The 14,819-nt window shown below is 41.0% G+C and overlaps 2 protein-coding genes across 4 annotated transcripts in view; one reads left to right on the forward strand and one right to left on the reverse strand.

Moving 5' to 3' along the window:
* STOX1 (storkhead box 1) overlaps window positions 1-14,819 on the reverse strand; it is a 176,088-nt gene that overhangs the window by 147,315 nt on the left and 13,954 nt on the right. The gene's annotated exons all lie outside the window — the stretch shown is intronic.
* DDX21 (DExD-box helicase 21) overlaps window positions 1-14,819 on the forward strand; it is a 45,706-nt gene that overhangs the window by 26,822 nt on the left and 4,065 nt on the right. The window contains exons 14-16 of the mRNA XM_068258580.1: window positions 1,373-1,532; window positions 2,849-2,983; window positions 4,591-4,635. Coding sequence (XP_068114681.1) covers window positions 1,373-1,532; window positions 2,849-2,983; window positions 4,591-4,635 — 340 coding nt within the window. The remainder of the gene's footprint in view (window positions 1-1,372; window positions 1,533-2,848; window positions 2,984-4,590; window positions 4,636-14,819) is intronic.

Raw genomic sequence — 14,819 nt, forward strand, 5'->3', positions numbered from 1 at the left:
ACACATTGTGTGTCCAATCACAAGTTCACATACATCAGCTGCATTGTGTCAATTAATACCCAACACATCTACACATCTTCTGGAGTGAGTCAGATGGGCTGTATAGCCACTGTCATACCAACAATATGTATTTGTAGTATCACAGATATCTCCATTGAAATAAGTCTTAGGGCCTGTTTCCACTTGTGCCGTACGCGTCAGGGAGACGCGCGGCGGCACTTCCGGGTGTGCGGGATCACAGGCGAATCCCATGAGCCGTGCGGATTCGCAGCCTCCCGAGCGAATTCTGCGGGCAGTACCAGCCGAATCGCTAGCGCAAAATCGCAAACGCCATCGCTGGGAAAAAAGCATTTTGCTGAATTGCAATCGCTAGAGTTTAGCGCGAACGCTAGCGATTGCAAGTGGAAAAGGGCCCGAAGTCACAACACTCCAGGTATGACTAGGATTGTTCAACACGCACTGCACATGATATAATAATGCAACCAGATACATTGGTCATATACCATAAGATATGCATATATATATATATGTATATATATATGTATATATATATGTATATATATATATATATATATATATATATATATATTATATAATATTTCTAATTCTTACAGCTTACTTGATAGTACCTAATGACAACTTGATAATAAAGATAAAATATTCTAGACACGTTGGACCGCGGTAGCCATGTGCTGGTTTTCTTCTGATGCAGCGTTGAGAAATATACAAGGGTTGTTATTGATCTTGTGACAAAAAGAAAGCTGGCCATTTTTGGTTTTTTTTTTAACCTTAAAGGGAAGGTTTCAGGGAGGGTGGGTAAAAAATAAAAATCAATTTCCACTTACCTGGGGCTTCCTCCAGCCCGTGGCAGGCAGGAGGTGCCCTCGCCGCCGCTCCGCAGGCTCCCGGTGGCCGACCCGGCCAGGTCAGGCTCTTCTGCGCTCCAAGGCCCGGAACTTCTGCGTTCCACGCCGGCGCGCTGACGTCATCGGACGTCCTCCGGGCTGTGCTGCGCAGGCGCAGAACTCCTGCGCAGTACAGCCCGGAGGACGTCCGATGACGTCAGCGCGCCGGCGTGGGACGCAGAAGTTCCGGGCCTTGGAGCGCAGAAGAGCCCGACCTGGCAGCCGGCCAGGTCGGGTCGGCCACCGGAGACCACCGGGAGCCTGCGGAGCGGCGGCGAGGGCACCTCCTGCCTGCCACGGGCTGGAGGAAGCCCCAGGTAAGTGGAAATTGATTTTTATTTTTTACCCACCCTCCCTGAACCTTCCCTTTAAACACTATGCCATTGTAATTTTTCCCTATGAGATGTCTGCATTTAGTATAAGGGGTATTCTGCAGGCTTTGTGCTGACCAGACTGCTTGCTTTCAGGTCACTGGACGCCATCTCAGGCGATGTTCTTGAACATTTCAAAGTCTATGCAGAGGAGCTGATTGAGAAGAAGGGAGCTGTAAACGCTCTTGCAGCAGCTTTGGCTCATATTTCTGGAGCCTCAGGCTTGAAGCAGCGGTCATTACTTAACATGGAGGGGGTAAGTTTACTAACCCTAATCTTGGCACCCAGACTCGGCACACAACATTCCAATCTAGGTTGTTCAATCTTACCACTTTCATTTAGTGTAAGAGCTTATCAGGTGAGATAATTCTGAGTTGATGCAGGAATGTGCAAATGTATTAGACACTGAAGCAAAAAAAAATAAAAAATGATTTGTATGTGTAGTACAGCTAAGAAATAAAACATTAGGAGCAGAGACATGAGTCTCATATTGTCTCCAGTACAGGAAGAGTTAAGAAACTCCAGTTATCTATGCAAAAGAGCCATTGAGCTCCACGACAGAGAGCTCTGTCTTCTGAAGCTTATCTCAAGTGTCAGTCACAGTATTTTCTTTTTCTCTGCAGAGGACAGGTCAAAAGTTCACTAGCCTGCTCTGTAAAATCATTTAGAATGCTGAGTAGTGTGTAAACTGTAAATATTAGAGAATGATGCAATGTTTTAAAAAAAACTATATAACTGAAAATAAAAATGAGAATGTTTTCTTTGCTACTAATGTTCTAGTAATTATCCGTACTACACAACTAATTCATTATATCATATTTTTTTTGCTTCAGTGTCTCTTTAATCAAGTGTATGGAGCTTAATATGGACCAATTTTTTATCTCAAATTTGCATATTTTTAACCTCAAATTATTTGAATCTTATTAGCCATCCCCAGTAAGGAGAAGCTGGGTGCACCCACTAGTGGTGGGATGAATATGACCAGTCCGGTCAGTTTTCTATCAGTTTTACCTGACAGGATTGGAACTGTACATATTTTGTGTGAACACACCCATAGAAACACATACAAAACTGACAGGACTGGACCAAAACTGAAATGTACAGATTTGGGAATTTAGCAATAGAAAAATCATACAAAACTGAAACCAACTGTCAACTGACAGGATGGGAAACCTTTTATGTGTGAACGCAGCCTAACCCCCATGCTTCAATGCTGGCATATCTTAATGCACACCCTGCATGTTAATATGTGCGCATTATTTTTCATAGCCTATAGGATTATATTGCTACATGCACGATTTTATACACGCTATCCAGAAATGGACTGTAGAAAGTGCATCAGGGTAACCAGGTCCATGTCCATGCAGAGATGTGAACATGCCCTTACAGCAGCATATACCACTGTGCATAGTGTGAACTCAGCCTTAGGTTAGTGTCGTGATCAGCATACAGAGTGATAGTTTTGTTTGAATTGGAAACATTGTTACAGTCTTAATTCATTACTTTGAAACAACTGTGACTTTTTTTCCTGTTTCAGAATGACAGTGTTATAATGTAACTTCTCCGTTGCAGGGCTTTGTCACCGTGGTCCTGCAGAGCTCTGTTGCCATGCATACCATGAGCTATGCTTGGCGTGCAATAAAAGAGCAGATGGGAGAAGAGGTGGATTCCAAAATTACCAGGATGTGTCTTCTGAAGGATTCCATGGTAAGATGACGTCAGCAGTTTTGTTTAAACTGCCGTGTTTATAATGCATCACCTATACATGAGATAGAACCAGCGTTGTTGCACCAATGGGTAAGACGTGCAGAGACCACCCCTGGAGTCACAGGGAATCATCAGCAGTCATCAAAGGTCCGCACCATCGAATGTTCAAGTTTCTTTATGTATAGCTCTTGTTAAAAAGACATGAGTAAAAAACAGGTCTGCATAATGATAACGCACAGGCGTTTCGATGCTTCTTCCTCAAATCATAGCAGAGTCCGTCAGACTCTGCTATGATTTGAGGAAGAAGCATCGAAACGCCTGTGCGTTATCATTATGCAGACCTGTTTTTTACTCATGTCTTTTTAACAAGAGCTATACATAAAGAAACTTGAACATTCGATGGTGCGGACCTTTGATGACTGCTCACCTATACATGAGAGTAATGCTAGACGTGGCAGCCGTGGGCTTTGATCTCATTTCAGCTGATTTAAGGCCCCGTTCACACTACATGCGAAGCTGTCTAGATTTCGGTAACGCGTGCGGGAGGCCGACACGCACGAACTTCAGAAGTGCATAGACTGCACTGTCTGATGTTCATGCTGCATGCGTTGCGGACTACAAGTGAATGCGATCAGCCATGCAACATCTACAAACGCAGATTGCGTGCAATCGCATGCCATCTGCGGGTTGTTACGTGAACGAGGCCTAAAGAAGGCCACCGTACACACCGATCATCCACAGCAGCTTCAATTACTATATTCGTATTTGCTAGAAATGTATAGCACTACAAGCTGCACCTATTATAATTTCTATTGGTTTACGACAAAAATTGAACAGGATTATGATTGGATGGAAAATTGTGGTCGATTGGACACGATGGTAGATTGACAGCCCACAGTGTTTCTGTATTGAATAGTGCAATGCTGCGGTTCTTTTGATTTTCTACAGATTTAAAGGGACCCTGAGCTCTGAATAAAATTAAATTTGGACTTACCTGGGGCTTCCTCCAGCCCTCCGTAGTCCTCCTGGTCTTTTCTGTGGTCTTGGCTCCCGGTAATCCGGCGATTTTGGGTGAAGTGGCCCCCCGCTGCGCATGCTGTGTGTCATCACACCAGCCAGCATAAGAGTCCAGCGCATGTGTGGTTCTCCAAGACTGAACCAAGTGTACACAGGGCTCTTACGCTGGCTCGGGGCAATGATGCGTGGCAGAGGCGTGCACGGTCAAAGTCGCTGGATTACCGGGACCAGGAGGAGAACTGGGGCTGAAGAAAGCCGCAGATAAATCCAGATTTCATTTTCAATCATAGCTCAGGGTCCTTTTAATGGTGAAATCTGTTGAAAATCTGTGTGCTGTTTAGGGGAAGGGGAGTGTTTTTGGCCCCTCTCTGATCATATTCCGATTAAGGGATTGATCTATTTACCAATACCCCTAATCTAGATTTCCACCATTCCTGATGACACACCCATTATTGATTGACCTGCAGATGGGAATTAATGCAACAGTTGTGGGTGCAGGCATTTCAGGCAAATGTGTTCAAAACAATCAAATCTACCTGATATTAATAATTATTACAGTGCAGCTAATATATATATTTTTTTCCCAACAGGGAGTGTGTTTTGATGTTAAGGAAGAAAATCTGCAGTCTTTCCAGGTATGTGCCTCAACTATTCACTAAAAGAAATAAATCAGTGATTTTATTGCACAGCAGGGAGTTTTGTAAACAAAGCTTAAAGAGAAACTCCAACCTAGAATTGAACTTTATCCCAATCAGTAACTGATACCCCTTTTTACATGAGAAATATAATGCTTTTCACAAACAGATCATCAGGGGGCGCTGTATGACTGATTTTGTGCTGAAACCCCTCCCACAAGAAGTTCTGGGACCGCGGTACTTTTGGCAGTTTGTTACAATGTAACAAGGTTCACAGACAGGAAATAGCGGTTTACAGCTGTCTCCAACAGCCAAAACAGCTAGGAGCAGCTACATAACCTGCCCACAGTAAAAATGTCACCATGTAATGTCAGAATGTAAATCGGGGAGAGGAAAGATTTTACAATGAGCAAACACTGACTAAATCATTTATACATAATTATGGTAAAAATGAAGCACTTTTTTTACTACATTATTTTCAGTGGAGTTCCTCTTTAAAGTGATCCTGAGAGAAACAATCATACTTATTGAACTAATCCTAAATGGACTTTCTTGGAACCCCAGTCTTATTATGCTTTTAAATGAAAAAAAAATGTAGGCGTGAAGTAGAAACTGACATTTGTTGCTACTTTTAGTATATTTAAAGAGTTTCCGCCCAGAGTAGCACTGACCCCCTTTATCCAGTGCTGTCCAGCTCCAGGCCTCAAGGGCCGAGGTCAGCTTCGGGCCACCCATGAGGCGGGGGGGGGGGGCCCAAGCTTGAGTGGGGAGTAGCAGGCACAGCGGTGGGGAGGAGGGATTGGATCCTGCGCTGCGTTCCACCTCCCGTGTCACTTCCTGCAATGCCACCCACTGAAATACAGGGGGCGGCATTGCAGGAAGTGACGCAAGTGGTGAAATGCAGCGCAGGATCCAGGAAGTAGGTGAGTCCATTACGCTGCTTAGCTGAACTAATTGAATTTTGAGAAAATCGCTGGAGGGGGAGAGCAGACAGGGGAGCCCCAGGTGAGGGAAGGGGGGGGCCGACTTCCCCTTCCTGGCTGCTACACCTTCCAGGCTACCTATACTGGGAGGGGGGTAATTATTCTACCAATGGGGAGGGGTGGGGGGTGTACTCCTCACAAGTTTGCCTCAGGCGACATAAAGTATAGAGCCGCACCCGAGAGGGTAGATTTATGCTGTCATATGACAGCTGACCTCAGCCCTTAGTGATCAGGAGCCATCGCGATTTGGCTCCTAATCACGTGATCACTACGATTGCTGGACGATCGTAGTGATCACTATTGGCAGCTTCCTGATGTTTCCCCGGCGATCGTCGCTCCGCTCTGGCCGGCATCCCCGCTCGCTCTGCCTCGCTACTAATCGCTGGAGCCTGGGAGGTGAGTAAAGGCTGCTGGCAATAAGGGACACCTGGCTACACTGGGGACACCAGGACACCATGCCTAGCTATCTACACTGGGGATCCGGCTGCCTTACCGACCCCTCCCCCCAAACGCACCCCCACCAGACATGTAAAATGGCCTGGTCCTTAAGAGGGGGGGTTAGGCAGTCGATCCCCAGAGGGTTAAACTTGTCATACTAGCACCCAGGGATCCCATTTCCGCTAGTAGCCACTAATGAATCCACTATTTACACAGAATTACTGTCAAAAATATTTAATCTTTATTATCAGGTTGTCATTAGGTAAACTGAAATAGTGTAAGCACTATAATTAGAGAAACATATGCATATCTTATGGTATATGACTAATGTAACTGTTTGCATTATTATATCATGTGCAGTGTGTGTTTAATAATCCTATTATATCTGGTGTGCTGTGAATTATAGTAACCGTATGAACTGCTTATGAACTATAGATACCCTCTCACCTAGTAAGCTAAACTGTTGGTGAACCTTCACCCAGTAAGCTCAAACTCTAGGTGAACTCTGTGAATTCAACTCTCACCTACTAAGAATGAACTTTAAGTGACCCATTCAACTGTGCATAAACCCTGGAGTCGTAAATTTCAAGTTGGCCCCATCCAAGGCCAACTCCCCCTCACATGTCTGTCTCTTGTGACGACTGTGGAACTCACGTGAGTGAAACTTGGTTTAGGTACGATGTCCCCTATAAATATAGGTCAAGGCTCTGTTCAGATAGACATTGCCGAGATATGCTGTAAGGGAGGTGGTACGTAACTCTTTTTAATTTATGTACTCCTGATGGCTGAGAAATGTTGCTAGATATTTTTACTATTGCCTTTTTTATAATAACCCTGTTCTATGTGATCTTTGTATATTCTATGTTTATTATTACAAGAATACATTTATTTTAAGATAAAAAGTGATCTTGGTCTGAGACTCATTATTTCATTGGGGATATATGTGATACTAAAAATATATATTGTTGGTATGACTGGTTAAGAACCCATCTGACCGATCTGAGGAGAACTAACGCTTCACTGAGTTAGTATTCTCCATAGTTGGTTACCTATTTTATATAGGAGCTGGCAATTTTGGCGCCCACGTGATTTATATCCCCTGAAATACTAGAGTACAAAAAAAAAAAAAAAAACTTCTTTCTGTATTAATAGAAAAAAATACAGTTTTTTGTGCACAAACTATAAAAAAGAATCATGGCTACTGCATCTGAGGATATTATAGATCTTACAGCACTAGTAGCAACTATGCCAAAAACAGCACCTACACTAAAAACAGGAGGGCTGCAAAGATTATACGAGGAACTTAGATCACACTATACTGAACTAGACCAAATCGAAGATATTGTTGGATTACAAGGGTTTTTACAAACAACTGTGAATAATGAAATAATATATATACCACTCCGCATAAAATACTCTGAGGAAGAAATCTTAGTTTTTCTTGCATTGCCAAAGCATAACAGGATAGATTTCATTTGTGAAGTGGATGCAGAAGTTCTTAAGGATATATTTGAAAGCAGTATATCAGACTTGCTGCCAGCCACTGCTTTAATGGGACCTGTACTTCTGAAAAAGAAATATTCAGATATAGACATCTCATTGTTACAACATGTCCATATACCTATATATGATGAAATTGAGCATTCTACCATGCAAACAGTATATACTTTTATTCGTGGATTGCTGGAAAATAAGCTAACTGCAAATATGAGGATTAATCCTTCAACCCCACTTCTACATGTACCTCCTGCTACGCAAGCCTTTACACACAGACCTGCTGATGTTTTACCTACGCCTTTGCGGCCAGTCAATCAACCACTCTTAAGACGCAGATTGACACCATCTATGCCAGCCTTGACCCCACAACAGTCTGTACAAAGCTCATGGAACACAGGAGGTGCAATGAGTGATTTGAAAACGAGACTGGATGTATGTCTTAAAATGATGGGGCCACTGCATAATAAAACTCCAAAGGAACTGGGACAAAAAATAGCTTTGCACTCAGGACAGCTTGATTTAATTTCAAGAGACTTGAATATTGTTGACTTTACAATGCTCACACAAATGTTGTTACCACCAGGACTTTTGGGTCCCAATGAGACTTTTTCAAGTTGGGCTGGAGTATCGGCTGCAATTCAAGAACGGGCAAGTGGACAAAGTGGAGTTGTTGACTTATCTACTAAAGCTAAAGAAGTACTAAAGACATCAGGAATCTTATCAGCTGTGGATATCATAGTGGCTAATACTGCAACACCATCACAAGTTCTGGACTTTTTATGTTCAATAATTGAGGACAGTGGGGTGAAAGGAGCTCTCACTATGAGATTGGGCTATGGATTTACTACAGAGGATGTGAAGTTGGCAATAACTAACGTCTGGAGATCATTCCGCATGCCGCTGGTGCCAGAACCTAAACCGGACAAGAACAAACAGATAAAGGAAAACTCCAGACTCACAACTCAGAAACCACCACAATCACATCAACTGCAACAGAGAAGAAATCCACCTCGTCAGGCTCATCCCTTCTTCAATAATAGATGGCGTGATGATCGGCGAGGAAGTCCTTCTAATGATTTCCAAAGCAACTGGAACAGACAACCGAGAAGGTACCAGACTGAAAGGTTTGATGCCCACCAACCGTCTGACCACTGGCAAAGGAACAATCTAGGACACAGCAAGCCTCAATTCTCAGGAGAGCGACCCCAACAGCAGCGAAATACAGAAAATATAAAGACTAAAAAGCCACAAGCTCCTGAAGACAAGAAGTCTAATAAAAGAATTCAGGAGAACACTACAACTGCTCCTTCCCACATCAAGAATGGACAAAAAGCACCACCTGGAGTTCCAGACAGCACCTGGGCTTGAGTGGAAAAAAGCACTTATTGACACAGGGACTGAAGTTACTATACTTACACGACACTTTTCATCATGGATACCAGATGGTACCTTTGTTTGGCTAACTACGATGCATGGTACTAATGAAAAGCACAAGCAAGGTAAAATAACTCTATTTTTTAAAGGCATAAAACTAGCAAGGACAATCACTGTTTTGTTACTTGAAAAAGATGAATCTGAAGAAGAATATGATCTTATCCTGAAACCTGAAGATGCTTGTCTTTTACCTACATTTCAAAATTCTAGAGACTTGTTCCTATCTAATTTTTCTGAAGACATGATGAAGAATCACAGTCGGGACATTACAGTCTTACTGGATAACTTGGATAGGCATGATGCATTACAGTTATATGCTGAACACAGTGGATTTGACTTGACATGTGAAGAGGTTCCACAACACATCAAAACAGAACCGATACCCCAAAAACAATATCCAATTAAAAAGGGACTTTATGCAGCTGTTAAACAAAATATTGAGCTACAGGTGCTACAAGGTATACTTGACAAAAGACCAAGTTCCTATAATAGTCCTTTAACGCCAATATTGAAGCAGAATGGAAAACTGAGATTAGTCATTGATTACAGACATTTGAACCGCTGTACATATGGAATTAGTACACAGAACCTGCATGCAACAGCTACAATTGATACTCTGCCTAGGAAAAAATATAAAGCAGTCCTAGATTTAGCAAATGGCTTCTGGTGTATTCCCTTACATAGAGACTACCGTGAATATACTGCATTTTCTTTTGGAGGATCATCATATGTCTATAATCGTTTACCCCAAGGCCAGAAAAACTCACCAGCGCTCTTTGCGGGCAGATTAACTGAACTCCTGGCTGGGATTAAAGATACAGTAGTCTACATGGACGACATATACTCGACTGCTGATACTACACTTGAACTGTTGAATAATGTGACTTTGATTTGCAAAACTTTGGCTATCAATGGATATGTTATTAACCCTACCAAAAGCAGGATTGGGTACTGCAGTGTGGAATTTTTAGGATTTGAAATCTCCTCAGAAGGGAAAACATTGACTAAAAACTTTCAGCAGAAACTTGTGGACATTGCTAAACCTGAAACTGAAAGAGAGCTGCAATCACTGCTGGGATTATGTAATTTTGTTAGAAGAACTACACCTGTTTTTGCTTCCCTTATCCAACCTTTTTATGAACTTTTGAAAGGCGGATATACAAAAGAGAAGTGGACAGAGGATCACAATAGAAAATTAGCAGAGTTGAAACGAACATTGACAAGCCCAGAAGCTTTAGCATCAAGGAAAGATGATACTGATATGGAAATACACATAATGACAAATAATAATTTCTTCATGGGAAAAATAACTAACAGACATGAGACCCAACCAATCTTATGGTTTTCTAAAGAAATGACGCCTGCTGAGAAGAAATTTGCAAGAACAGAACAAGTACTAGCATGCATACAATATGCACTGGCTAAATATACAGATATAGCTGGAGGAAAAGACATTTTTATTTTTTCATCAATTCCAGAATTACAAGCAGCAACTAAAGCATCAGTAGGTGGCGCTAAAGCTCTACATGTGAGATGGGTGCAATGGGCGAATTCTCTGAATAATGAAAAAATACATTTTGTATACTCTACTCATGAAGACTATTCTGAGCTACCATTATGTGTCACAGAGGAGGTGAATGTGGACAGTTTTGATGTTATTTATTATACAGATGGTTCTGCAAGACACGCTTTAGGGACACAGTCAGCTTATAAAGCAGCAGGAGGATTTATAAAGGGAAGATTTTTACATGGACAATTTGTTGAGGACAGCAGAGAAATAAAATCCTTGGGTGACAATACTGCACAAAATGCTGAACTTAAAGCGATGGAAATGGCAGTGATGGATGCCACACATACCAAAGGGAAGATTCTAATATGCTCAGACTCATACTATGTGATAGAAAGTATACATAATAAAGACACATGGCTGAATAATAATTTCCTAACATGCAAAGGTGTTAAAGTGAAGAACATCGATATCTGGAGGAAGATATTCACTCATATGACAGACAACATGACATTCCTGCACGTGAAAGGACACAGTACAGAGGGCATACATTCACAGGGAAATACTTTGATTGATGAAGGTGTGCAAAGCATTACTAGAAGAATGACACTACGATCATCCATGCAAGATTTTGAAAAAGTAATTAAAGGTGAACATGTTAAAGGCTACCCTAGAGACTTTGATTATGTTAAAGATAAAGATGCACTAAATCTCCTAGTGGGTACAGATGAAGGCATTAAGACATGTCCACCACCGGACCACAGAGATGAGATACTGCTGAAATGCCATACCTCTAATACTCCACATCTGAATGTACAAACCATGAACAAAATGTTGTTGTCTTACTGGTGGCCCGGAATAAAACAAGATGTTAATAGAACTGTCCGATCATGTTTAACCTGCCAAAAAGTCACAACCCAATACAAGAAGAAAGGTTATGTCGGCAGACTTGAAATTGGAAAAAATAATTTGTCTCTACTGTATGCTGATCATATAGGGCCCTTAGAACCTATTAGAGGCTTTTCCTATGTTCTTACAGTTGTGGACTCTAAAAGTAGATATCTTTTTGCATTTCCACAAAAGAGATTAACAGGAGAAAAGACAAGTGAATTACTTTCACAGCTATGGTCCATAGTACCCTTTAAGAAACTTGTAACTGATAATGGTCCAGCATTCTCTAACAAAATGTTACGTGATTTATCCTCTAAACTAGGATTTACTCTTGAACATTCTGTTCCCAATGCACCAGAAACTAATGGTATGATTGAAAGATTCAATACTGAACTCAAGAAGACTTTACAAAAAATGAAATTAGAAGAGAATTCTGATTGGTTAAGCCTTCTGCCAAGAGCAATACAATACATTAACACTAGACTAACTAGTACAAAAGATACTTCTAGTTTTGATAGTCTTTTTTTAGAGCAATATCTCAGCCATCAGGATGTACATAACCACCTCTCTTTTACTTTAGGTCTTGCTAAAAGTGACCTTTTACCTCCAGTCGGATCATCTGTACTTGTAAAAAATTTACACAAGACAGCACTTGAGCCAGCCTGGACTGGACCTTTTTCTGTGATTGAGCACATTGAAAACAAGGCTGTTATTGTGACAGACTCTTCTGGAAAAAGAAGAACTGTATTTTTTGAACATGTCAAGCCATTTGCCTCATAGCAAACTCCTGGATGTTATCTTTACTACAGATGTGAACACTTCTACCCAACTGAAAAAGGACTTTCCAGGTGATAATTCAGAGATTTTTGCTTCAGCCTCTTCACGTACATATACTATTGAGCTGCCAGAGACTAACATGCATAATACTGGTAAGAAATCATTCTTACGAAGACTTCTCTGGTTAACCAACCCTCTTGACAAGTACTTTTTGAAGCTACTAATATATTGGCTGTGGCTATGGTTTGGACTGATTATAATTTTTGGAATACATGTCTTCTCTCCAATACATGGAGAATACAAAATAAGTACAGCTGACAATCCAAAATCACAAGGGATCTTACACAGGAAACTGCGCTCTATAAGAAATCTCGCTTTTGTGAAAAGCCCTGCTGTGATTTATGACAGAGTAGCTAAACCTCTGCACTCAACTCCGGAGGAGATAGTACAAAAAATGACGCTGCGATTCAACACAGAGGCACTTTTTCCTGCTTCCAGTGAAAATAAAATCAGCATTTTACCAAGTGTGTTGCAAATACTTGAGAACTTGAAACGTACAGCTATAGACAGAACTCAGACATCATGGAATAAAGAGGACTATTTCATGTCATGGTGTGATAAAGAATATGGGACACTTTACCTTTCCAAACAGGATAAACCATTTGATTTAGGAGAGGACTTGCCAATCCAAATTTGTGCGAAAAATTGGAGAGATGGTACCCCTGGTTTATTTCCATGGCAACAACATAATGTGTGGCCCAAAATTACAGACTCTTTTGTGCCTTTGGTCCTTTTTGATTCCTGCCAACTAGATTTATCCTGCCCTATACTTCCACCTAATGGTTCTGCTGCTGTTCTACTACTTAATAAGACTCTGCACAAGACTAACTCTGCAGAACTACCATGGATTGAATTATACTGTAGATATCCATATCTCATGCAACACCTAAGTCCTATACTCCCTTATGCTATATGCGACAACTTTACCACTGAGGCTCTTCGATTTAATACGGTCAGAACCTCTATTAAATGGCCCAAGACTATGACTTGTCTGGAACCTTGTGATAATATAACTCAGCTCTGCAAAATGAATTCGATTGGTGCAACTGAAAGCCAATGGTTAAATCAACCCAATGCGTGTAGAAGAAGACAATGGTTCCCACAAGAAGGTGGCATATGCACAGGTACCTTATATAGAGACTATTCTAGTGCTACTGTACTTCCATTATCAACAGTTTGTAAACATAATTTTAATGGGACTTTTACAATCAAACAAGGAGAAAAGGTAAAGTCACTTATGAATAACCTCTTGCAACAGACTTTGTTACATTTAAAGATTGTTGATAATGACGTTCTACCTACATTGCCTACTCCAATTCAGACTACAAGAAAACCAGTTCTTTTGAAACCACTGCTGGATATGGTTTCATCCGGGGGTAAAGGTCTTCCTTCGTCTGAATTAGCTGCCAAATATATACAAGAACAAACATCCCTGCACCAAGCAATGATCTCTCTTTTTTCACTAGCAGATAAAAATGATATACAGCTAGCTGATGCAATCCTAACTAACAGGAAAGCGCTAGAAGTAACACTGAAAGAATTAATAACTGTCAGGCAAGACATAGAAGAGGAACTTCAAACTCTTATTTTATGGGATAAATTTCAATTAATGCTTAATGATGTTATTAATGGTAGAATACCTTGGCAATTAATTGAGCAAGATACATGGATTTCTGAACTGTCATCCAATACATTAAAACAAGCTTATATGAGACAACATTCTAAGACTTACATAAGGCAAGTGAAACTAGTAAAAACAATGGGAGATAGGTTCTCCGCTGGTCTTGCATATACATGTATAATTGATATGGACATTGTTATTCCAGTTCCGAATATATTTTATGAACATTGCTGGGAAATAATTACACCCCCACTCTACAACCTCAAGGAAAGAGTTAAGTTTCAACTACAAGTTGATGCCAGCCACGTCTGTCTAAAGGACCTTGAGCCAGAATGGATTCTCACGGGAGAATGTACTTCTACAGACACACTGAGTTGTATGAAAGCTACATTAATTAGCCATTCGTGCCTCAAGGATGAAACTTGCGGAACACAAATCATTCCAACACAAAACATTGCAGAAATGCAACATAGATTATACAATGGAACTTACTTAGTCTTAATTGGGGAGGCAGCCTGTGGATTAGAAGCAGGTGTCACATATCTAGTTAACAGTTCCTTTAATTCAGTTTGTGATAAAATTCACCTTTTGCCTATTTCTAGAGAAGAAGAAATAATGTTGAACTTGAGCCAATTTGTACCCCATGTCCTCCACAAAGATATAAAGCCGATCTATACTCTGCTAGCAAATTTACAGAGAAACCAGATTCTTCTGAGCAATCTAACAGAAGCAGCTGTGCTAGAGAGCATTAATTTAAGAAGACTAACCTCACTCACAGGAGCTCAGTTGGCCCAAGTAGAAAGATTGATCCGTGAGACTACTGCCCTACCTGAAGTACTACAACCTTTAGCTAATGGACTTTTGACACTTGCTACAAGTATTGGTACTACAGTTACAGACGGTGTTTCAGGAATAGGAACATTTCTGCGAGGATTATTTTCAATTGGGACTCCAATATTGCTAATCATAATAATTA

This window comes from Hyperolius riggenbachi, chromosome 10 (assembly GCF_040937935.1).
Source record: "Hyperolius riggenbachi isolate aHypRig1 chromosome 10, aHypRig1.pri, whole genome shotgun sequence".
Lineage (NCBI taxonomy): Eukaryota > Metazoa > Chordata > Amphibia > Anura > Hyperoliidae > Hyperolius > Hyperolius riggenbachi.